The sequence below is a fragment of the Pseudorca crassidens genome, chromosome 13 (genome assembly GCF_039906515.1).
Source record: "Pseudorca crassidens isolate mPseCra1 chromosome 13, mPseCra1.hap1, whole genome shotgun sequence".
Classification (NCBI taxonomy): domain Eukaryota; kingdom Metazoa; phylum Chordata; class Mammalia; order Artiodactyla; family Delphinidae; genus Pseudorca; species Pseudorca crassidens.
Genome location: NC_090308.1, coordinates 18,697,777 through 18,723,257, shown reverse-complemented (window position 1 = coordinate 18,723,257; position 25,481 = coordinate 18,697,777). Strand labels below are relative to the sequence as shown.

At 37.4% G+C, this 25,481-nt stretch overlaps 1 protein-coding gene across 1 annotated transcript in view; it reads left to right on the top strand.

Moving 5' to 3' along the window:
* The window catches only part of GRM1 (glutamate metabotropic receptor 1), a 402,342-nt gene that overhangs the window by 362,122 nt on the left and 14,739 nt on the right, over window positions 1-25,481 (top strand). The window contains exon 10 of the mRNA XM_067701842.1: window positions 142-1,072. Coding sequence (XP_067557943.1) covers window positions 142-1,072 — 931 coding nt within the window. The remainder of the gene's footprint in view (window positions 1-141; window positions 1,073-25,481) is intronic.

Here is a 25,481-nt window from a genome sequence, read left to right as displayed (position 1 = left end):
GATAGAGAGGCATTTTTTTAAAAATTAACGTAGCTTAAATCATGGAAGATGCAAATATAGCTATGCCTCTGGTAACTAGTAAGCACTATTATTGATCAGCAAAATCTTAGATTCATTTTAAAACTATTTTTCTCATCACAGGCTGTGAACCCATTCCTGTCCGCTATCTGGAGTGGAGCAACATAGAATCCATCATAGCCATTGCCTTTTCCTGCCTGGGCATCCTTGTTACCTTGTTTGTTACCCTTATCTTCGTGCTGTACCGGGATACACCAGTGGTCAAATCCTCCAGTCGGGAGCTCTGCTACATTATTCTAGCTGGAATCTTCCTCGGTTACGTGTGCCCTTTCACTCTCATTGCCAAACCTACTACCACATCCTGCTACCTCCAGCGCCTCCTGGTCGGCCTCTCCTCTGCCATGTGCTACTCTGCTTTAGTGACCAAAACCAATCGCATTGCACGCATCCTGGCTGGCAGCAAGAAGAAGATCTGCACCCGCAAGCCCAGGTTTATGAGTGCCTGGGCCCAGGTGATCATTGCCTCAATTCTGATTAGTGTGCAGCTAACTTTGGTGGTAACCCTGATCATCATGGAGCCCCCCATGCCCATTCTGTCCTACCCAAGCATCAAAGAAGTCTACCTTATCTGCAATACCAGCAACTTGGGTGTGGTGGCACCTTTGGGCTACAATGGACTCCTCATCATGAGCTGTACCTACTATGCCTTCAAGACCCGCAATGTGCCCGCCAACTTCAATGAGGCCAAATATATCGCCTTCACCATGTACACCACCTGCATCATTTGGCTGGCTTTTGTGCCCATTTACTTTGGGAGCAACTACAAGATCATTACTACCTGCTTTGCAGTGAGCCTCAGTGTAACGGTGGCCCTGGGGTGCATGTTCACTCCCAAGATGTACATCATCATTGCCAAGCCCGAGAGGAATGTACGCAGTGCCTTCACCACCTCGGATGTAGTCCGCATGCATGTTGGCGATGGCAAGCTGCCCTGCCGCTCCAACACTTTCCTCAACATTTTCCGAAGAAAGAAACCAGGGGCAGGGAATGCCAAGTGAGTTATCTGACCTGGGTTTGCCTCCCCGCCCCGTCTCTCTCTCTCTCTCTCTTCTATTTTCTTCTATTTAACTAAATCATGTTCTTCCATTTCCCCAGTGTTTTTCCTGTCCTTTCTTAATCTTTTCTTTTTTCCAAATCTCACATTCTGTTACAGTAGGAATGTAGTACTAAAGGTCTTCGTTGTTTTCATTTCTTTGAAAGAGCAAGGAACGTGAAGCAACAACCAGCTGGGCATATATTTATTCTTACCTGCAATCTGCAGATTCTGTTGTGTCCCTAATGTTTTCCTTTTGCGTGGGTCCTCCTTCTGTGGGGTCTGGTCAGAGATGCAATCTCTAGTTCTAATTTCTAGTTTAGATCATGGTTGAGATAGTTTCTGATTTATTTTTATTACTTTGGAGCCATACCATTACTCGTCTGGGATGGAGAGGAAGGAAAGTAGGCACCTGGGGAAGTTTGACTATTTCAAAATTTGAGTGAAGCTGAGCACCAAGTATGTCCTGAAATAAGTTCCCTTGAGCAACTGTCTTACCGTGCCCCTTTTATTTATTGAACTTTAATGTGTACTGTAAACTTCCATAATGCTACGCATGAATTGACCTATCTCTACTACAAGGTTATAACCAGAATGGTTTCCTAGCCATAAAGTACCAAATGAAATAAGGGACCAGATAAAGGTGAAGAGCCCCAAACTTGAGAGTCGGCATTAACATCAAAGTCCAGATTATTTCTATTTTGGTAATTCTTCTGAGTAGTTTATGTAATACACACATTCCTATCTTTTTCCTGACTCTATTTTGCAAAGAAGCATATGCTAAAATTTGCATGTGACATCTCTTTCTGAGACCCATGAAAACAGATTTCATGTCACATTTTCAACTTTTAAAATAACGTGGATGCTTGAAGTTCAAGTGGTAGTTGAATTATCCAAAAATTAAACGATTTTCCCCATTAGCAGTATTAATTTCACTTTTTGAAACAACCCTTTGAAAGTGAAGAATTTTAATAGTAATAATTATAACATATACATTGTTTTAGAACTATTCTGTGCACCTGAACATGTCAGCAAGGTAAGGGGAGGGGAATGGGTGTTGTTTTCCCCAATTTTGTAGGTGAGGACACCAAGCCAGTGTGAATTTGTGTGACTCTTAAGTAAATTCCACTTAGTTAGCCATTCTTTGCCTAAGTCTAAACTGGCATGAAATTTCTCATTTTCACATATGTCAAAAAACCTACATGCCTTAAACTTCTGGGTTTTTATCTTTACTGGTCAAGCAGCACCATGCACATCTTTTACAAAAATCAATAATTGGCTTAAGGATCAGATGAGGGAGTCTACGGGAAAATATATTTTTGAAGTCCATCAAGTTTTGTTATCATTTCAAATAAAGACATCCTTAAATTTTTTCAGTGTTAAGGATGAAGCCAATAATTTACACCTACTTCTTGCAGTATCAATTTCAAGTTCTTCATGTGATGCTGATTATAAAAGTTGCTTAGCCGGTTTTTTTCCCTTTGCCCTGATTTTTCATTCCTGCCTCTAAGTTCTAGTGAGCATGAAAGCAAAACAACAGTGCCATGAAATGAGGAAAAAAATTAGACCATAGCCTCAGAGTCCAGATGTACAATGGCATCATGACAATTACCATTAAGAGGAAAGGAATGAGAGGAAACAAAATGAAAAGAAGGGAGAAAACACTCTTTAAACTGGAATGTTTGTAGAGACTAAGATTTCCTTTATCACTTCCCATATGGCTTTATGAGGGTTCCATTCCAACATCCACCATTACCCAGAGCCATGTTTTCTAACTGCCTTTATTATGGTTCTTCAGAAACTTTCATATGATTTTTGGTCATGAGTCATTTCTGAAAGCTGTTATTATAACCATTTAATGGAAAGAGAGAATCTATGTGATCAATATATCTTCTGGTACTCAGGATTATGCGTTTTTGAAAGCTCTCTCCGGGATTCTATGTACAGACAGATATGGGCACCCATCCAAGAGCGAGGTGACTAATCATTAGTACACATTGCTTGGCTGCTGGGATAAAATGAAGTCAGCTTCCCACGTCTATAGTAGCCAGGCACTGTGTTTATTCTGACTACCTTCTCACACCTGGAACTGCTTTCCTTAGAGGTTGAGAATATTCCCTTAATTATTATGAATTTAGAAATTAATTTCATTTAGAATCACGCTATTGAGAGAAAAATCGTCTTGGTCTAAACTGGATTGGTTGTCTAGGAAGCGCTGCTTTCACCAGTTAATGCATTGCTCAACTATTAGCTGTAGTTTATCAAGCACTATCAGATTATTACAGTAAGGAATAATACTTCTAATTAGTAATTCTAACATGCAGCTTTCTTTGTACAATTGGTAGCTTCTCCAAAGTGTATACCATACAGCTGAGCTGATCCACAGAGGGTATTTGAGGCTAAAGTTCTATGGAAAACAACCATTTATTTACTCATTTTTCTCCCTTACTCTGCCATTGCTTCTCTTGTAACTCTCTATGAGATTGTACTTTTGAAATAGAAAAATAATCCCAGTGCCTCTGTCTTTACCTTTCTATTGCTGTTTTATGACTTCCTGACCTGTCTCCAAAGTTACAAAAACCACAAAAAATCTAATATTTTCTACAGCAACAAAAATCCAGCAGAGTTTTGCCAACTGAAACAAGGGGCTGAAAACTCTGGGGAACATATCACCCAATGAGTTTATTACCATTCTGGATGTGTAATCCCTACATTTATGGTGCACTGTGGGTGTTCGGCAGTCTGCATATGTAGCTATAAACACAGAACAGATGCTGTAATGAAGAGCTTCCAACTGATCTGTTTGATATTATTCTGAGGAATTGCAAGTCCAACTATATTCTCATACCAGGCTGTTTCTGAGAGAGGGATGATGTTGTGTGTCTGCTTTTGCAAAGTTTACTTCAGTTTGTTATTTTGTTCACAGCCAGATATCTGACACAACCAAAGGCTTGGGCGCTTGCATTTATATTTTCTAAATATAATTTAGGAGGATTTTAATCAATAAATTGGGTATTTGGATTACTTGAATTACTTATAGTTAGAAATCCTATTAGGCATAATCCTGCCCTGGAAGATCAACTGAATTACAAAATTACAATACCTTTGACATTGCTAATATCTTTAGCTGTTAATGTATTTGCATGGGAAACTATTCAGACCTAAATTAATATAAAGATAGTGGTAAACTTCTCTTTCTTGGCAGTAGAAGAAACATAGAAATCCATAGACATTCATAAGTAAGCAAGTTATTTTGATCCAAGTTACTTATCACTTACTTTTAAAGCAAAATGAGTTAACATTATGTAACTAAAAACTTAAGACATTATGTAAATGACATGCTTTCTTTAAAAAAAAAACGTTATACCAATGGCTAAAAGTCAAACTAACACTTCTAGTCATTTTTTTGATAAATAACTCAACGAGTGCCAAACAATGTGAGGGCGCATGGAGCTGAAATGTGACAGTGCACGCCTGTGACTTTTTGGGTGCATAATTGCAGGCAAAACTAAAAACAATTACAATCACCAAAAAAAGGCATTAAATTGATGCAAGGAAGTAATTTTAAAATATAGGTTTCTAAGTAAATAGTGTATGAGTATGTTCTTGTTTCTTAAGCATTTGTATATATGTTTTTTTTTCTTTTAACATCTTTATTGGAGTATAATTGCTTTACAGTGATGTGTTCGTTTCTGCTTTATATCAAAGTGAATCAGCTATACATATACATATATCCCCTTATCTCCTCCCTCTTGCAGCTCCCTCCCACCCTCCCTATCCCACCCCTCTAGGTGGTCACAAAGCACCAAGCTGATCTCCGTGTGCTATGCGGCTGCTTCCCACTAGGTATCTGGTTTACATTTGGTAGTGTATTTATGTCCATTCCACTCTCTCACTTCATCCCAGCTTACCCTTCCACCTCCCCATGTCCTCAAATCCACTCTCTCACTTCATCCCAGCTTACCCTTCCCCGTCCCCATGTCCTCAAGTCCATTCTCTATGTCTGCATCTTTATTCCTGTCCTGCCCCTAGGTCCTTCAGAACCTTTTTTTTTTTTTTTTTAAGATTCCATGTATATGTGTTAGCCAGTATTTATTTTTCTGTTTCTGACTTACTTCACTCTGTATGACAGACTCTAGGTCTATCCACCTCACTACAAATAACACAATTTCGTTTCTTTTTATGGCTGAGTAATATTCCATTGTATATATGTGCCACATCCTCTTTTTCCATTCATCTGTTGATGGACATTTAGGTTGCTTCCATGTCCTGGCTATTGTAAACAGAGCTGCAATGAACATTGTGGTACATGACTCTTTTTGAATTAAGGTTTTCTCATGGTATATGCCCAGTAGTGGGATTGCTGGATCATATGGCAGTTCTATTTTTAGGTTTTTGAGGAACCTCCACACTGTTCTCCACAGTGGCTGTATCAATTTACATTCCCACCAACAGGGCAAGAGGGTTCCCTTTTCTCCACATCCTCTCCAGCATTTATTGTTTGTAGATTTTTGATGATGGCCATTCTAACTGGTGTGAAGTGATACCTCATCGTAGTTTTGATTTGCAATTCTCTAATGATTAGTGATGTTGAGCATCCTTTCATGTGTTTGTTGGCAATCTGTATATCTTCTTTGGAGAAATGTCTATTTAGGTCTTCTGCCCATTTTTGGATTGGGTTGTTTGTTTTTTTGATATTGAGCTACATGAACTGCTTGTAAATTTTAGAGGTTAATCCTTTGTCAATTGCTTTGTTTGCAAATATTTTCTCCCATTCTGAGGGCTGTCTTTTGGTCTTGTTTATGGTTTCCTTTGCTGTGCAAAAGCTTTTGTTTCATTAAGTCCCATTTGTTTATTTTTGTTTTTATTTCCATTTCTCTAGGAGGTGGGTCAAAAAAGATCTTGCTGTGATTAATGTCAAGGAGTGTTCTTCCTTTGTTTTCCTCTAAGAGTTTTATAGTGTCCAGTCTTACATTTAGTTTGAGTTTATTTTTGGCTATGGTGTTAGGGAGTGTTCTTATTTCATTCTTTTACATGTAGCTGTCCAGTTTTCCCAGAACCACTTATTGAAGAGGCTGTCTTTTCTCCATTGTAGATCCTTGCCTCCTTTGTCATAGATTAGTTGACCATAGGTGTGTGGGTTTATCTCTGGGCTTTCTATACTGTTCCATTGATCTATATTTCTGTTTTTGTGCCAGTACCATATTGTCTTGATTACTGTAGCTTTGTATTACAGTATGAAGACAAGGGAGTCTGATTCCTCCAGCTCCGTTTTTTTCCCTCAAGACTGCTTTGGCTATTTGGGGTCTTTTGTGCTTCCATACAAATTTTAAGATTTTTTGTTTTAGTTCTGTAACAAAAGCCTTTGATAATTTGATAGGGATTGAATTGAATCTGTAGATTACTTTGCGTAGTAAGGTCATTTTCACAATATTGATCCTTCCAATCCAAGAACGTGGTATATCTCTCCATCTGTTGGTATCATCTTTAATTTCTTTCATCAGTGTCTTATAGTTTTCTACATACAGGTCTTTTGTCTCCCTAGGTAGGTTTATTCCTAGGTATTTTATTCTTTTTGTTTCAATGGTAAATGGGAGTGTTTCCTTAATTTCTCTTTCAGATTTTTCATCATTAGTGTAATGCAAGAGATTTCTGTGCATTAATTTTGTATCCTGCAACTTCACCAAATACATTGATTAGCTCTAGTAGTTTTCTGGTGACATCTTTAGGATTCTCTATGTACAGTATCATGTCATCTGCAAACAGTGACAGTTTTACCTCTGCTTTTCCAATTTTTATTTCTTTTTCTTCTCTGATTGCCGTGGCTAGGACTTCCAAAACTATGTTGAATAATAGTGGTGAGAGTGGACATCCTTGTCTTGTTCCTGATCTTAGATGAAATGCTTTCAGGTTTTCACCATTGAGAATGATGATTGCTGTGGGTTTGTCATATATGGCCTTTATTGTGTTGAGGTAGGTTCCCTCTATGCCCACTTTCTGGAGAGTTTTTATCATAAATCGGTGTTGAATTTTGTCATAAGCTTTTTCTGTATCTATTGAGAAGATCATATGGTTTTTATTCTTCAATTTGTTAATATGGTGTATTGCTTTGATTGATTTGCATATATTGAAGAATCCTTGCATTCCTGGGATAAATCCCACTTGATCATTGTATATGATCCTTTTAATGTGTTGTTGGATTCTGTTTGCTAGTATTTTGTTGAGGATTTTTGCATCTATATTCATCAGTGATATTGGTCTATAATTTTCTTTTTTTGTAGTATCTTTGTCTGTTTGGTATCAGGATGATGGTGGCCTCATAGAATGAGTGTGGGAGTGTTCCTTCCTCTGCAATTTTTTGGAAGAGTTTGAGAAGGATGGCTGTTAGCTCTTCTCTAAATGTTTGATAGAATTCACCCTTGAAGCCATCTGGTCCTGGACTATTGTTTCTTGGAAGATTTTTAATCATAGTTTCAATTTCTTTACTTGTGATTGGTGTGTTCATATTTTCTATTTCTTCCTGGTTCAGTCTTGGAAGGTTATACCTTTCTAAGAATGTGTCCATTTCTTCCAGGTTGTCCATTTTATTGGCATAGAGTTGCTTGGAATAGTCTTTTAGGATGCTTTTTATTTCTGTGGTGTCTGTTGTAACTTCTTTTTCATTTCTAATTTTTTGATTTGAGTCCTCTCCCTCTTTTTATTGATGAGTCTGGCTAATGGCTTGTCAATTGTATTTATCTTCTCAAGGAACCAGCTTTTAGTTTTATTGATCTTTGCTATTGTTTTCTTTGTTTCTATTTCATTTATTTCTGCTCTGATCTTTATGATTTCTTTCCTTCTACTAACTTTGGGTTTCGTCTGTTCTTCGTTCTCTAGTTCCTTTAGGTGTAATGTAGGTTGTTTGAGATTTTTCTTGTTTCTTGAGGTAGACCTGTATTGCTATAACCTTCCCACTTAGAATTGCTTCTACTGCATCCCATAGGTTTTGGATCATCGTGTTGTCATTGTCATTTGTCTCTAGATATTTTTTGTTTTCCTCTTTGATTTCTTCAGTGACCTCTTGGTTATTTAGTAACGTATTGTTTAGCCTCCATGTGTTTGTGTTTTTATGTTATTTCCCTGTAATTGATTTCTAATCTCATAATGTTGTGGTCAGAAAAGATGCTTGATATGATTTCAGTTTTCTTAAATTTACTGAGGCTTGATTTGTGACCCAAGATATGATCTATCCTGGAGAATGTTCCATGAGCACTTGAGAAGAAAGTGTAATCTGCTGTTTTTGGATGGAATGTCCTATAAATCTATCTGGTCTATTGTGTCATTTAAAGGTTGTGTTTCCTTCTTAATTTTCTGTTTGGATGATCTGTCCATTGGTGTAAGTGACATGTTAAATTCCCCCACTATTATTATGTTACTGTCGATTTCCTCTTTTATAGCTGTTAGCAGTTACCTTATGCATTGAGGTGCTCCTATGTTCAGTGCATATATATTTATAATTGTTATATCTTCTTCTTGGATTGATCCCTTGATCATTATGTAGTGTCCTTCCTTGTCTCTTGTAACATTCTTTATTTTAAAGTCTGTTTTATCTGATATGAGTATTGCTACTCCAGCTTTCTTTTGATTTCCATTTGAGTGGAATATGTTTTTCCATCCCCTCACTTTCAGTCTATGTGTCCCTAGGTCTGAAGTGGGTCTCTTGTAGACTGCATATATATGGGTCTTATTTTTGTATCCATTCAGTGAGCCTGTGTCTTTTGGTTAGAGCATTAATCCATTTATGTTTAATGTAATTATCAATATTTATGTTCCTGTTACATTTTCTTCATTGTTATGGGTTTGTTTTTGTAGGTCCTTTTCATCTCTTGTGTTTCCCACTTAGAGAAGTTCCTTTATCATTTGTTGTAGAGTTGGTTTGGTGGTGCTGAATTCTCCTACCATAGTTTGTCTGTAAAGTTTTGATTTCTCCATCGAATCTAAATGAGATCCTTGTCAGGTAGAGTAATCTTAGTTGTAGGCTCTTCCTTTTCATCACTTTAAATATATCATACCACTCCCATCTGCCTTGTAGAGTTTCTGCTGAGAACTCAGCTGTTAACCTTATGGGAGTTCCCTTGTATGTTATTTGTTGTTTTTCCCTGTTGCTTTCAATTATTTTTATTTGTATTTAATTTTTGTTAAATACATTATTTTGTTAAAACCACTATTCTGAATGCTTTTTCTGGAAGGTTGTCTATCTCCACTTCATTTAATTGTTTTTCTGGGGTTTTATCTTCTTCCTTCATTTGGTAAATAGCACTCTGCCTTTTCATCTTGTCTATCTTTCTGTGAATGTGGTTTTTGTTCCACAGGCTGCAGGATTGTAGGTCTTCTTGCTTCTGTATATATGTTTTTAATGAGGGCAAAAGCTAAGTGAAATACTAAATGAAATGATGCTCTGAGGACGTTTTCCTCTGGATCTGCCAGAAACTTTTTTTTTGTCTACAGAAAAGGTAAATAAGCCTACAGCACTCTTGTTTATGCCCTCGGTAAGCCTCTTCATTTGTCTTTCCTCCTTTGATTAGGAAAGGAAATATGACAGTGAGCCAACAGACATCACAATCAAATAGAGATAACATGTTCTCTTTCATACAAAGAATTCATTCATTCTTCTAGCTTGTAAATGAGAAAATCTGCCATTTTGAAATTATTTTTCCTTTAATCATACAATAAAGGGCTTTAAAAGTTATTGTAATTCTTCACTTGATTTTATAGTAAATATCAGAAGGTTTTATTGAATTACTTGTTGTAGAATTTCACAGCTGAGAGTAACATTTATGGTGGATCTACTGTTTATTCATTCACTTCTTTAATCAATGACTGTTTCAACAGTAACATATGCTTCGTAAAAGCATGTACATACTTGATATGGTGCTAGATAATATTTAGGATAAAAAAGATATAAGAGGTAGTCACAGAATGCACCAATCTTGCAAAATAGTAAGGGAGATACTCAAAAATAGAATTAAATATACTGGGTTAACTGCCATAATAGAGGAGCAATATAGCATTTTATGTGTCCAGGGAAGAAAGAGATTCAGTCCATCTAAATGGGGTGGTATCTGTTGAAGGATGGGGAAAGACTTGTTAATAAAATTATAAAAGTGGCATTTAAACTTAACCTTGTGTTTTTCAACAGGAGAAACTGTGCTATGGTGAGACCATTTCACATGTAGAAAATAACATAAATGAAGATTCAGAATTGTTAATGCACTTTTGGGCTGAAAAGTGGAATCTCTTATGAGTGAAGTACATGGAGAGGTGTAGTGGTGGGTAAATTTTAAATGCAGAAAGAGGATAGATTATAGATAATGATCAATGTTCTAAGAAGAAATTTGGATACTTTTCATATAAACCTCAAGATGCATTAATGACTTTTGTGAAGTTTTATGATCATGTGTAAGCTTTATGGGAAGAGATTGACTATAGAAAGACTAGTTAATAAAGTGCTATAAAAATCCAAATGACAGGTTGAAAATAAAAGGCTTAAACCTGAGCAGTGAAATAAAAGTCAAATCCCAGGCATGCATAGGAAAACATGTTCTGAGTTTGATTCATTAGAACTGGAATATTGATTTTGGGGGGTAAGAAAGAAATGAACAATAGAATACAACTCTCATGATTTGAGCCTGGGTAACTGGAAAAATACAACTACCATAAAAACTGATAGGGAATACTCCTGTATTCTCCTGTCAGAATAGGACCGGGGAAATGTTGATAAGTTGGGTTTCAGACTTATCAACTGAAAATCCAGTAAAGGCATTCAAATAGAGGCTTCCATAAAGTATTGAAAAATTAAGTCAGACGCTTAAGAGAAAGGTCTGAGCCAGAGCTCTAGATTTGAGACTTAATTGTCAGAATGTTTACAGTGGCCAAAAGAGCGATTAAGACATGAGAAAAGAAGAAAGTAGGAGGAAGAACATTAGGGAACATTTACATTTAAGAGATAAGATAAATAAGGAAAACCTGAAAGCAGTAAACAGCACAGAATAAAAAAGGGGAGAAAGAGGGATCACAGTGTCAAGGAAACCAAGGAGACTCGTTCAGTCAGCTCCGTTGCCATAGTAAAATCCCACAGACTGGGGGCTTAAAAGACAGACATTTATCTTCTCACAGTTCTGGAGGCTGGAAGTCCAAGATCAGGGTGCCAGCATAGTTGAGTCTTGGTAAGGCCTCTCCCATTGGGTTGCAGACAGCTGCCTTCTGCCTAGCTGTGTGCTCGCATAACCAATTTTCTGTACAAGCATGGGGGCAGAAAGAGAGAGAGAAGGGGAGAGGAGGGCGAGTGAGCTGTGGGGTGTCTCTTCTTATAAGAGTAATAATGAGGATCCCATTCTCATGACTTCATCTAACCCTAAATACCTCCCAAAGGCCCCACCTCCTAATACCATCACGTTGGGGAGTTAAGATGTCAACATATGGATTTGAGGGGATACAACCATTCAGTCTCTAACAGACTGTTTCAAGAAAAAAGAACTTGGGATCCTTGGGATCCCCAAGGATGGAGACTCTATGGTTATCCTTGAGTCATTTAAGTGGTGTGATGTGAGTAGAATTTTTATAGCTGTAAGTTGAGGAGTTTGTCATTAAAAGAATTAAGAAGTTTAGACAGTATCTAAGGAAGCCAAGGAGAGAGGGAGAAGTGGTATAATAGAGGAGAAATTTAAGCTTGTTTGTAGTATATGAGAAAGGAGCTGATAGAGAAACAGAAATTGAAAATATAAACTAGAGATCATACGGGTTATGCTGGGCAGTCTGACCCAGAGCTGTGCCATTGCAATAGAGCCATTGGACATCAATTGACAAGTGTCATAACGAAGCACCAATTTTGAAGAATATGTTGGTTGTGGCTGATGCTGGTTCTCACTTCACTACATGTGTGTTGCTTGTCATTAAAAAAAAAAAGATGGAAAAATTAAGCTAGAAACTTAGATGAATTTTAAGTAAAATCCTAACATACAACTCTTACTACTGATTTTATCAGACTCTGGGCTTACAAACATTGATTGTAAGATTTGAAATGGGACAAATGAGGGAAAGCTGGGAAGTAAGGTATGCTGTCCTGGCATTACGGGTGGAGTTGGAGGAGTCACAGCTCCTAAGTACAGGTTGTTTGTAGAAGAAGCGTGTTGTGTATTCAGAGCCAGACTCAGTTGAGAATGAAACAGTTACCTTCATTCAGCTGTGATTAGAAGGGGCTAGAAATCCAAATCCTTGACTCTCTTCCTGACAGCCAGTCATAATGCCTGAGGCTGCCAGTGTGAGGGTATTTTGTTTGGGGTAAAGCCTTATGCCCCCTGAAAAAACAAGATGAAATGCCTTTACTCTCTGAAATGTGTAACACGATGACCTAAAAGCACATTAGCCATAATTTAGAATGAAAACAGATAAGTAACTAAGTTGTGTGTTGAGGAGTTGCCGTGGTGAGAGACCACCTTCAGAGGGCATGGACTTAAGTACAGGGGGAGAGATGAATGACATGAGGATAGGGGGGTGGGGACACAAATTTGCAGTCACCGTTGTTTCCTTGTTTTTTTCCCTCCTGTGAATAATATACTCATTCTACAAATAACACAGAGATAGCTACTTTAAATACTCATATTTTATGTTTTCAAGTTCTACACTGAGACCATGGGGCACAGATTTTGCTACAGCTTCAAAGAGAACATATTCCTTTTGAACACAGGCCACCTTTTATATTTCTTTCAAATTCAAATGAACTTGCATGACATACATATTCAAGTTCTCACACTTAATGTTTTATTCTCCTATATTTATAACGTGTAGCTTCTGAACTGAATTCAAAAATATTCCAGGTGAATATCCATAATGACCCAAAGTAGGTACACATAACACCACTGTGTAAATAAAGAAACTAAGGCTTGGAAAGTTCAAGGCCATTTTTATAAGAGGAAGAAATGGGACTAAAATGATTGTTTTCTGGATAAAATCATTTGTTTTTATCACTTTAATTAAAATATAATTTTCATCACCTTTATGTCTGTTACCTCAATGATGTATTCATTCATTCATGTATTCAATAAAATGAATAAGACATGGAGTCTGCCCTTAAGAAGGTCATAGTTTATTGGTATAACACATCGTTACAATAAAATCCAGAGAGTGAAATAATAGAAAATTGTATAATGTGGTGATTCAGGTGGGTGGGTAAATTTAGAGTCAGAAGTTTACTGAGTCTGGGTTTGTTATTTTTGCAAGGTCCCACTCTACGTAACAGATACTCTTTTTATCCTGGTCCTACTGTATGTAACAGTCACCTGTTAGATGAAAGAAACTATCAGAGGAGACACTGAAGGCCTGCAGGCTAAATATGACCATGGATGTCCTTAGATCCTAAGAACAAAGCTTATAGGTTCGTTAATTAAAACTCTCTGGCTTTAAGTTATAGAAGCCAACCTAAGCTAGCCTAAGCATATTTATTTTCCCTTTGTGTAAGTAAATGGGAAAATTTATAGAGTACAGTGCAGTGCCTAGCGTATAGTAAAATTTCACTAGCTGTTAGCTAGTGACATTAAAATTATGAAAATAGGGGAGGAGGTGTGAACGTTCATATACTAGCATAAAACTCTGCATTACACCTTCATGTAATGACAGTTGTAAAAACTGGGTATACGCATCATTACTCAACTTGTGATATCCACGCTATGTAGAATGGCGGAGCTGTGTGTCTGCGGAAAGCCCAGGCGCACTGGCATTACTCAGTGTGAGAGGTGTGAGAAGAAGCACACCCTGTTTGACATGACTTGGCAGCCTGTCCATGCTTGGCCACAGCTGAAGAAAGATGAGATCGTTTGCATGCCATCTGTTAGCCTTAGAGTCCAGTGTAAAGTGCTACCTACTCAAAAGGGAAGCAGACCATGTGAGCAACACGTTCATAAAGCAGGTTCAAGAGCAAAAATATTAGCAGCCTGCTCAATGAAGAAACAGAAGAAAGTACCAGTGGATTTGGAAGCTTCATATCAATGAGAACAGTGCCTATAGGCTCATTAATTAGAACTCCTTCGCTGCAAGTTATAAAAGCCAGATGAAGCTAGCCTAAGCAAAAGGCGGTGGGATATTTAATAGAAAAAATATAAGGAATAATTTCAGATATAGTAACAAGATTTGGAACATTTCTGGGCCACAAGGGGGACCGGGCTTCTGAGGAAAAAGGTTCCAGGCATCTACGTCATCTCCTGGCTCCCTGCACACCTCCTTCTTCTCCTCATACATCTGCTTTCTCCATTTCTTGGGCCCTCGTGGTCAGTCCAAGGACAACCATCGCAGTGCTCCTGAGTTTACATGCTATCGGTCCAGTTACCAAAGAGACAGCTTCGATTCCCTCAACCCACGTGGTTCTACGTAACACAGACAGACACTGATTACCTCAGCCTGACTCAGGTGTCTATCCCAGGTCAAGGAAATGACGGACAAAGATGATGTGAAGTCACAGAGTATAAAATTATCTTCCAGGGGCCCATCACTCCCGTCCTCCATGGGTAAGATCAGGGAGGCCGTTCGCAGAGAAGGGGTATGACTGTGACGTGAACAGAAGCCCTACAAGTGTCTCCACCAGAGTGATTCCATCTCCAACTATCACCCATCCTTTCTTCTTTGGCATCTGAATAAGTAACTTCTAAGCACCAGCATTTTATATTTAGAAAGGTTGATGAAAAGAAACTTCAAAACCTGCAGGTGGTAACCAGCCAGCCAAGTGATCACCTATCTATACAAAATGTGAGTGACTGCTACAAACTCCAGCAGATGTACCAATGGAGGGGCGAGAAAATGCATCACGCTGACGCGGCGTTTGTTATGAAGGTGTGAGGTGTAGAGTCAAACACATTTAAAAACTGAGCCTTGTCTCTGCTACTTTATAGAGAACCCTGGCTGTAAAATACTTCTAAGTCGCCTCAAGATGAACAAAGAGGAGGGAAAAGGTGTTTTGTTTTTGAAGAAATGTGGATTGTTAGGACATTGTCTTCTGAATGAATTAAAATACATAATAAATTACAGACCAACAATAAAATATTACTTATTGTTAACATTGGTCAATAGAATAGAAGAGGAAAATCAGCAAATATTTAATCCAGTTAACCCAAAAATGTGTCTATATTTTTATTTTATTTCGAAGGGGTAAGGGAAATCTCCTATAACTGAAGGCAACTTAACAATACCCTCTATGCAGATTATCTTCCAGATGAATGAGGAGTCTGCTGCTAATGAAATTAGGCAACGTCCCTGGTGATGCTGCTAAAGATATTGAAAAACAACTTCTTAGGAGAAATCAATAATGATAGAAAATACTTTCCTTTCCCTGATTTTTCAGTTATAAAAATATATACTGTTAGCTTGTTTCTAGTAAATGCTCTCAAACACTGTGGAAATTAATGTCATTTTCCACTTGATTAAACTTGCACTGCTTATGTTGTTTGGCTTAGGTGGGTGTGGGATGGGGAGTAGGAAAAGTGTTAACAAAGAAAAAGGAATGAAGACTTACATGATCAAAGTAGAATAAAAGAAGTTACGATAATGGGGCAGCTAGGGGAGGGGTGAGGGATTGGAAGGATGGCTGTAGATCCGTCACCAGGCAGCTCTGTGACTTTAGCCACTGATTCTGTCAGTGTCTTATTGTAAGAGATAGAATTGCAAGCAATTTTAGTAAGGTTTTGTTTAGCTCCAACTGTTTAAAATCAAAAGTTATTCTAGGGCCGATCCTAGTATAAAATCTCTTTTGCTCTGATGGTTAGAATGAGCTCAAGGCCTGATGCACCCCTTTTTACATTGGGAGGAGAAGCACTGATGACTAATTGATTCAAGCACCTACTTGTGCTGGCCATTGAGACACGGGCAGGGAATACAGTGGTGAACTAAACAGATCCAGCCCCTGCCTTTGTGGAAAATGGGATTCTAGCCAGGAGACCAAACATTGAACATGTAATTACAAGTGTAGTGAATGTTTGTAAGGATAAGTACAAGGTGTTACAGGAGTGTTATTAAGAGGACCTAACCAGCCCCAGTGTGTGGGGGCTGGAAATGTTCCCAGGAATAAGAATTATTTAGACTGACTTCTGAAGGAGAAAAGGGGTTAGCTAGGAAAGGAAGGGAGCTAAAGGGGTAGACCAGTCAAACAATCACAGTGTAAAGGCTCTGAGCAAAAAAAACCCACTGATGGCTGAAGGACAGGAAGCAATTCCAGGATGCCTGGAAGTGAGAAGAAAGGAAAGTGTGATAAGTAGACAAGAAGGGCGGGCAAAGACCAGATCACGCAGGGCCTCCTTACAGACCTCAAGAGCGTGGATCTCATCCTCTGAACAATGGAAGTCACCACAGTCACAAAGCAGGGGTGCACTGTGATTAGTGAGAAACGTGTTTTAGAGCTAATACTCCACCCTCAGCGTGGAGGACACAGGAGAGCAAGATGGGAGGTGGGGCATTCTGGGAGGAGGCTGTAGCAGTGTCCAGGTGGGAGATTAGAGTGGCCTGACCTAGGGCTCTGACAACTGGGGAAGAAGATAGTGAACAGAAAGAAATGCTTAAAAGGTAAAAAGAAAAGTAAAAGTAAGATTGCTCACAAAATTCAGAGTAAATAGAGATGTGCAGTCACCTCAGGGTAGTTTAGCTCCAAAGCCTATAACATATGAACTATTACCAGATTAAATGGACCATCACATCTAAAATGTGGTTGATTTATAAGAGAGGGAGACTGATCAGACACAAAAGTAGAGAAAAGCAAACAAACAAACATTGGAAACGGCCATAGACCTCTCTGATGCTGAGATGAGTGAAGGGGATGGTGAGTCACGGGCTCTGAAAATTTAGGTACAAATGACAAGGTGATCCCTAAGACTAAAAGGATGAAGTAAGCTATATTGGCTTAATGCTATCAAATGTTTAAGTATTGACATTTGCCACACTCCACCCCTTCTTCTGATTCCCGGTGAGCAAGTAACTATTAATTATTGGCTTCCCCTATTTATATATATTTTGGTATTCTAAATCCTGTACCTTATTTCCTACCGCAAATGAAATTGAAATTCTGTTATATAACAACCTCACTATATGAGCTTGTTTAATATAAGTCTCACCCTGGATGATATATTATCCTTATTGGGCAGACAAAATAAGTTGTGCTGTGATATTTACCTGGGTGGCGAGTGATGGGAAGAATGACTGCAAGTCTGAGAACCAGATCCTCATCAGTCCCTGGGAAGACGCTTCCTTAGGAATGTGCACTCTGTGTGGTCCATACGATCACACTATGTTTCTCACATTTACCTTTCTACAGACTTCAGTTGCTTTATCTCTAACACTGGAGATGACAATACTCACATTCTATTTACCATGTTCTACCAGTGAACAGTATAGTTGGTAGGTCTTAAGAAGTAGCTTAAAATAAGTGTTCCATAGACTCCCTACTATATCTGTTCTCAGCTTTTCTGATCCAGAAATTCATGGACAGCTCATGTATTACCATGTACTACATATATATTACATTTATGCCATAATAAGAATCCTAGTTCCCAAGGAAACAGATGGTGGAATCAGAATATATCATAAGTATATGTTTATGTTATTCCACAGTAGCCATAGAAATGTCTAACAATTAATACTACCACTATGAATTAATCACTGGGAAGAGTTAAAACAAATTGTTTACACATGCTCTCCTGATCTCCCCATTTTAAAATAGTTTCACTGTATATACATTATGAGCCATCCTTTCACACAGCATGAGACTCATCCTTGCTCCCGCATGTATCAATAGTTTATTCTCTTTAATTGCTGAGTAGTGTTACCTTGTATGAGTATACTAAAATTTATTTAATCTATTTCATTGATGGACATGTGGGCAATTTCCAGCTCTCAGTATTACAGATAAAGCTACAATCAACATACACGTACATCTTTATGGACATAAATTTTCGTTTCTTGTGGGTATATGCCTAGCAGTGGAATTACTGGATGATAAGGCAGGTGTATGTTTAACTTATTAGAAACTGCCAAAGAGACTTCCACAGTGATTTTGTCATTTCACACTCCTACCAAGAACGTGTGAGATCCATTTTGTGTTGATGGTCTTTTACATGATAGCCATTCTAATGGGTGTGTAGTAGTACTTAATTATAGTTTTAATTTGCATTTTCCTGATGATAATGATCTTGAGATCAGGGATTTTAAGACCCTGAGTCCTCACCGTTTACTTCATTTCTTCATTCTTTAAATGATTCCTTTAAATGCTATGAGACGACCTAAAACTGCACTGATTTTCAGCAGCTTTCTACTTAGCTTTGTATCCTGTGCTTTGTGCAGCCTAAAGTTTGCAAAAATTTCTAAAGGAAACCCACCAAGTGGTGGGTTGGTTTCACTTTTCTTGACCTTCTCTTCAGGGTCTTGGCTCCTCAAGTCCTGGCTACCTTGGAAGACTTGAACTCAAATTTTTGTGTCTGTAGCCCTGTAAATATTTGTTTTTCTTGCTTCTTTACCTCTTACTTAAGATCCTCTGCCTGGACTCTCAATCTGCTCTTCTGTATCAAGAATCATCAAATGTCCCAATGAGAAAAATAGCTTGACGATTATCTGCTTACCTCTCTGAAGTTCTCTTCTTTCTGACTTATTGGTCCCTTGGATTCTGGCTGCCGTGACAGCATCCCAATGTCTCTAAATGGTTTTTTAAAATATTTTGTCTGTTTTTTTCTAGTTGTTCTCAGTGGGAGAGCTGGTTTACCCCAAGGAATTACATCTTAACTGGACACAGAAGTCCTCTTATACCAGTTTTAATATCTCCCCTTCCTCTTTCTCAATAGGTTATGATACGACCAAGATTTCTTTTACGGCTATGGTGACTGTACTTCTAATACTGTGAAAGAAATTCTATGATAATTGCCTATCAGTTTCTCTTCAGGTTTGCTGGGTGGTGACATGGGGATATTAATGCCTCTGCTTAAACAGAAGTGGTGGTATAAAATAAATTTTAGTGAAAACATATATCTAATATTAGTGCTTTAGCCAAGAATATTAAAAGCCTCACAAAGTTCTCAAGTGATCTAAGTCCTTTTTTGTTATCATGAATTTTAAGCTTCTTACCAAAGGAATAATTTCTTTTTTAAAAAATTTAAAGTTATATACTTTCATGATCATAGGTCAATAAGGAATCCACTTTTCAGATTTTATTTCATTATAGAATATATTTGATAAGGATACATACAAACAGAATCATCCTTAATACATATTGTTTACTGGTGCCCGGCATTTCCGCAGCAGGCTGGAGATGTAATAAAAAATGCTTCCCGGGCTTCCCTGGTGGCGCAGTGGTTGAGAGTCCTCCTGCCGATGCAGGGGACACGGGTTCGTGCCCCAGTCCGGGAGGATCCTACATGCCGCGGAGCGGCTGGGCCCGTGAGCCATGGCCAACGAGCCTGTGCGTCCGGAGCCTGTGCTCCGCAACGGGAGAGGCTACAACAGTGAGAGGTCCACGTGCCGCAAAAAAAAAAAAAAAAAAAAAAATGCTTCCCAATGTTCAGCTCCATCGGCCACTCTAAATCTTTTTGCAGAACATCCTGAGGTGAAGACTTTAGTTTTTGGCAAGTTGTTTTCATAATCTCTTTCTCTCCGCCTCTGTGATAAATCAGAGCAAAATAATAAAAAAACTCACTTTGGCAGTTTGGCACCTAAAGTTTATCTGGAAACATAGCAGGGTATTTTTTTTTCCTTTTACGTAACTTAAGTTGTATTTTTTTTCTAATTTTGAGCTTTTACTCTCTCATTAATAAAGATGCTTATATGTGAGAATGAACATTGAAAATATACATACAGTAAAACGTTTATTTACAGTATAAAGACTAAATTTACTAAAAAATTTTGAATTAAGACTTCAGTACATACAAAATATTAGTATAATTTCCCAAATTCTGTAATTTATATTTGATATTTCTCCTTAGTAGCTCCTCATATATTTTAATATATATTTAGAATTTTTACTTTAATTTTTTTCCAGCAAAAATAATATATATTCACAACTCCCATATAATACCTTAGTTTATTGGGGTAAAGCTAAAAGGAGAGGGAATTTTACCTCTGAATTATGTATTATAAATTTCTTTTTGTAATAACAGTTACTGCTTATTTTTCATATTTTAAAAAATGATAAATATTAATTGTGGGGAATTTGGAAAAAATAGGAAAACACAAAACAGCTAATAAAAATTATCTACAATTCTACCAATACACAGAGAAAAACCATTAACATATTTATGTATAGTCTAGTTTTTGCACACACAAATACATATACACATTATTTTTACTACTTTATTTTTTTAATGTAAATTTTGCTGGAGATTTTATGATGGTCAATATTGAGTATGAGAATTAATTTAGGAATTAGTAACAAAAATAATAAGTGCTTTTGATATTCCTGCAATTACCAAAGTGATAAAGAAGCTCAGGGCTATTTCTGTATTATTTTCATATTAGGAATATTTCTTCATTCTGTTTTGTTTATTCAATCACTTGTTCAACATTTACTGTAAATAGATGACCACATGTCTCTTTGTATGCCCAGGAAAGTCCCAGTTTATGGCTTTTGTCATGACATAATTTTTAAGAGCACTTCCTTCACTCTTAAAAGTAATCAGTTTGCATGAGAAATTACATGGTTTCCTTTTATTTCCCAGAACTGGGGTAGGTAAAAGGGGGATAAACTAGCAAGCAATGGTAAATCATCCATGGAGCCTGCCCTCCAGAAACTATGGCTTGCCTACTGTTGAAGATAAGAATTAACTTATATAATAAGTGAAAAGGATCACAGGAGAGAGGCAAAGATATAATGTACATTGCAGTGTGGTCAAGAACTTGATAAACATTTTAGAATTCCTGAAGGAAGTATGTGCAGAATGTTGTGAAGAATAAGAATACTTTAGGTTTAGAAAACAGGTATGAAAGACAAAAGCTATCTTTTTTTCAGCATCAGGGAGCTGCTGAAGTGACAGGGATTAGTGAGAACTAAAATATCAGAAATGGGAGAACTGAGAAGTGAGCAGATGATCTGCAGATGCTTTTCCCTGGAGGCATTTGCCAACTCCAGGCTCTGGCAAAAGGACGAGTATCCAGACTTGGCCCAAGCAGAGTGTCAGTGGAGGGAGGAGAGAAGACAGAAGAGATCTTGTAGTCACTGGAGGCTGAAGTGATAAAATAAAAGGCATGAGAGGCTTCAATACATGTCCAGCTTCTCCCTCAAAACATCTGCTGAGGGGCTTCCCTGGTGGCGCAGTGGTTGAGAGTCCGCCTGCCGATGCAGGGGACACGGGTTCGTGCCCCGGTCCGGGAAGATCCCACATGCCGCAGAGCAGCTTGGCCCGTGAGCCATGGCCGCTGAGCCTGCGCGTCCGGAGCCTGAGCTCTGCAACGAGAGAGGCCTGCGTACCGCAAAACAAACAAACAAACAAACAAACAAAAAAAAAAACCATCTGCTGATGTTTGCAGTTGGCTGGATCAGAAAGGTTAAAAGATAAGCCAAACACCTCTGACATGGAGAGTCCATTTTCATGGAGCCTTTCAATTGCTGAGGAGACAGGCTAGAAAACACTTTTAGCAATCACCTGAATCTGCACTGACAAGATTGGAGACTCAAAGTTCTCAAACACCTGATACAGGTTCCCTGTTAAGACACGTGCCTAATTCTGAAGTTGTGTGTGGTGGGGGACCAAAAATCTAAACTAAAAATCTTCGAAAAGCCAGCCAGGATATCCCACAGTCTCTCAATGCTGAGGAGATAAAGACCCACCAAGTGAGCTGTACTAGTGCACAGCCAGATGCTCTGTTAAAAGTCTTGAAGCGATATACCCTTCTCCCTACAGTAGACTGACTCCTATACAAACTGCAAAACAACTTTGCTCAGCTCAGTTTCTGACTGGATTGAGTTGATCTTTCCCATTCTACTTAGCAGAAAAAGTGGCAAAGTAACTCTGGTAGAGATAACCTAGAACCTCTACAGAATCAAAAAAAAAACAAGGGAAACAGACAATAGAAACAGTCCCACAGGTGGTACACTGATCACTGTTGCTAGATGTTAGAAAACTGAATCATCATTCTGAGCATTGACAAAGAAAAGACTCATCCATTGGGCTTGTGTTTTCTGTTTGAACTTTATCTCAGAGGAATTAAATAGTTGATAAAAATAAGTTCTTCTTTTAAAAAGAAATCTAGTCGACAAATACAGAAGGGATGATAGAATGATAATAACGTCACTTATTAGTTTTTTAATAAAATAATTGATCTATATAATGTCATCAATTACTGCTAAAGCCATTAGATGAAAGATTGATGGGGAGTTTTATAATGTGTACATCAGGCTGACAACATCTAAACCCACTGATCAATCTTAATATGACTAATAGAAAACACAATTTATGTGCTTCTCTGTGTGGTATAACAGAAAGAAAACTCTGCCTCCAACAAACTATTCTTCCCATACAATTAATCATGAAGCTGATCAAGACTTCAGATCTAACTATCAAATCATAGGCAACATAAGTAACAGAGAAACATGTTAAATGACACTACAGGGACTCAATCTGTAAAATCTATAATCTGCATGTTTCTTCAACAAATAAATAACAAGCAAAAAGGAGGAGGGAACATCTACAGATTAAAAAAGACTTACAAGACTCATCAACAAAATACAATGTGCAGCTCTTATTGGGATGATGTGAGAATCAAGAGTAAAATAAATATACATGAGACAATCAGGGAAATTCAAATATCATCTATTTAATATCAAATATTTAATATCAAATATTAAGGAATCACTATTAATGTATTTTAAGTGTGACAATATTTTTTCCTTTTATTATAAAAATGTGTACCTATATTGTAGAAATATATACTAAATTCTTTATGGATGGAATGACATAATGTTTTAAAATAAATAAATGGCAGGTATAGATGAAATAAGATTCACAAATATATTGATTATTATTGAGCTGGTAATAGGGATATGGGGGTTCATTTTTAGCATTGTTTCCATGTTTATATATTTAAAATAATTTTCCTAATACTCAGTTTTAAAGATGTCTGAAAAATGAACTGAATTGGAAAGAGTAGTAGGAATTCTCACATACCAGTGTAAATTCTGCAAGCATTTTGTAGAGCAATTTGGCAATACATAAGAAAGACAAATGTGCCTTCACCACAGTCCATCAATTCTGCTTCTTGTCCACCCCATAGAAAAGCTGTCTCATATGTGTGCAAAGAGATATAACCAAGCATGTTTACTGCAGTATTGCTTAAAATAGCAGTATGTAGGAAACAACCTAAATGGCCATCAGTAGGAGAATTGATTATATTATTGATAGTGTGGTATTTATTCAATTTAGTTTAAGTGAATGAACTAGAGCTATATCTATTAACATAATACTATGCAAAAGGGCAAATTGCTGAATGGAAATATAGTGTGATGCTATGGATATGAAATCTAATATGCTAAACACTACCACATTATTTATTAACACATATGACTACACATGTAAAGGTATTAGCATATGCCAACTGATGATATATACCAAATTTTCTCTTGAAAAGGAGAGGATTAGTATTAAGAATAATATACAGAGGGCTTCAAACATATTCCTAATGTTTTCTGAAGGAAAGGAAACTTAATAAGACAAAATGTTAATATTTGACAAATCTGTGATGGTAATTGAATTGAATTTTATTAAATTGTTCTCTATAGCATCTCACTTAGAAATCTTTACAATTAAGGATTTTAAAATAGAGAAATATTTCACACTGCATTGTGTTTATATAAAGAGCCTTACTGTACTATGTTAGATGTGCATGTATTAAAAGGAAGAGTGGAACAATTACCATTTACAGCGGGCCTATATATACAGTCAGAGCTCCATTTTCCACTCTGATGAATGAATGTTGAGAAATTAATATTTAAATTCAGATAATAGAAAGAATGCATTTTGCTTTGGAAGGCAATCAGAGGCACAAATTATCCTATTTATTTATAACAACAGGAAAGATAGATGTCTTCTGCTAAAATGGTCTTGAGTGGTTGCCATCAATCTTTATGATTACTTTGGACAGCTGCCACATTATTTCCATGGTGACGATCTGGAATTGTATAGACCATTTTATCTCTGCTAAAAGTCTCACCTCCAAACCTGTCATAGACATGCAACTTCAGATACAGACAGCTAACCTGACTGTACCTAGTTTTACCGGCTCCTGACATATCCACTCAATGTCTCTAATGTTGCTGGCAAAAAAAAAAAAAAAAATTGCAAGAGAGAAAACTATTTTCTAATTTCTTAGTTTTCTTAGAAAACTATTTTCTTAGTTTCTAGTAGAAAATATTTTTCTCCTAGAAGTTATTGAAATTCTTGAATAAGGAAGTGGTTAAAATCCATAAGTAAAATGAAGTGAAGTTGGAGGTACTATGAATTAGTCTAACCTAAATACACAGTGAGATTTAAAACATCAGTCTTTTGTCTGTGCCTTTGCTCCTCCAATAGAGTTGTCTTAAGCTGGGATAGCATTTTGCTATTTGGAAGCATTTTTACATGTACTATTTCATCAATCCTTCTCTATGGATGAAAAACTGAGTCTGAAAGAGGCAAATCCTCAGTTGCAGAGTAGCTGGTCTCCTGAATCCTTGTCCTGTGAGCTTATTGCTACACTATAAGGAGTAAAACTCGTCTGTAACAACTTCTCAAGTTCACATAAAGAATCATTCTTAGCATAGAAACCAATGTAGGGGTGACTTCGTCTGTAACAACTTCTCAAGTTCACATAAAGAATCATTCTTAGCATAGAAACCAATGTAGGGGTGACTTCGTCTGTAACAACTTCTCAAGTTCACATAAAGAATCATTCTTAGCATAGAAACCAATGTAGGGGTGACTTCGTCTGTAACAACTTCTCAAGTTCACATAAAGAATCATTCTTAGCATAGAAACCACTGTAGGGGTGACTAGCTGTAAAGCAGAAAGTCTCTTATACAAAGAAAGGTTATTTGGACAATGGGAATAGATGGGAGAAGGTATGCATACACCAAGAAGGGATAAGAAAGAAAAAGAAAGAAAGAAAGAAAGAAAGAAAGAAAGAAAGAAAGAAAGAAAGAAAGAAAGAAAGAAAGAAAGAAAGAAAGAAAGAAAGAAAGAAAGGAGGGAGGGAGGGAGGGAGGGAGGGAGGGAGGGAAGGAAGGAAGGAAGGAAGGGAAAGAAGGAAGGAAGGAAGGAAGGGAAAGAGAGAGAGAGAGGGAGGGAGGGAGGAAAGAAGGGAGGGAGGGAGGAAAAAGGAAGGAAAGGAAGGAAGGAAGGAAGGG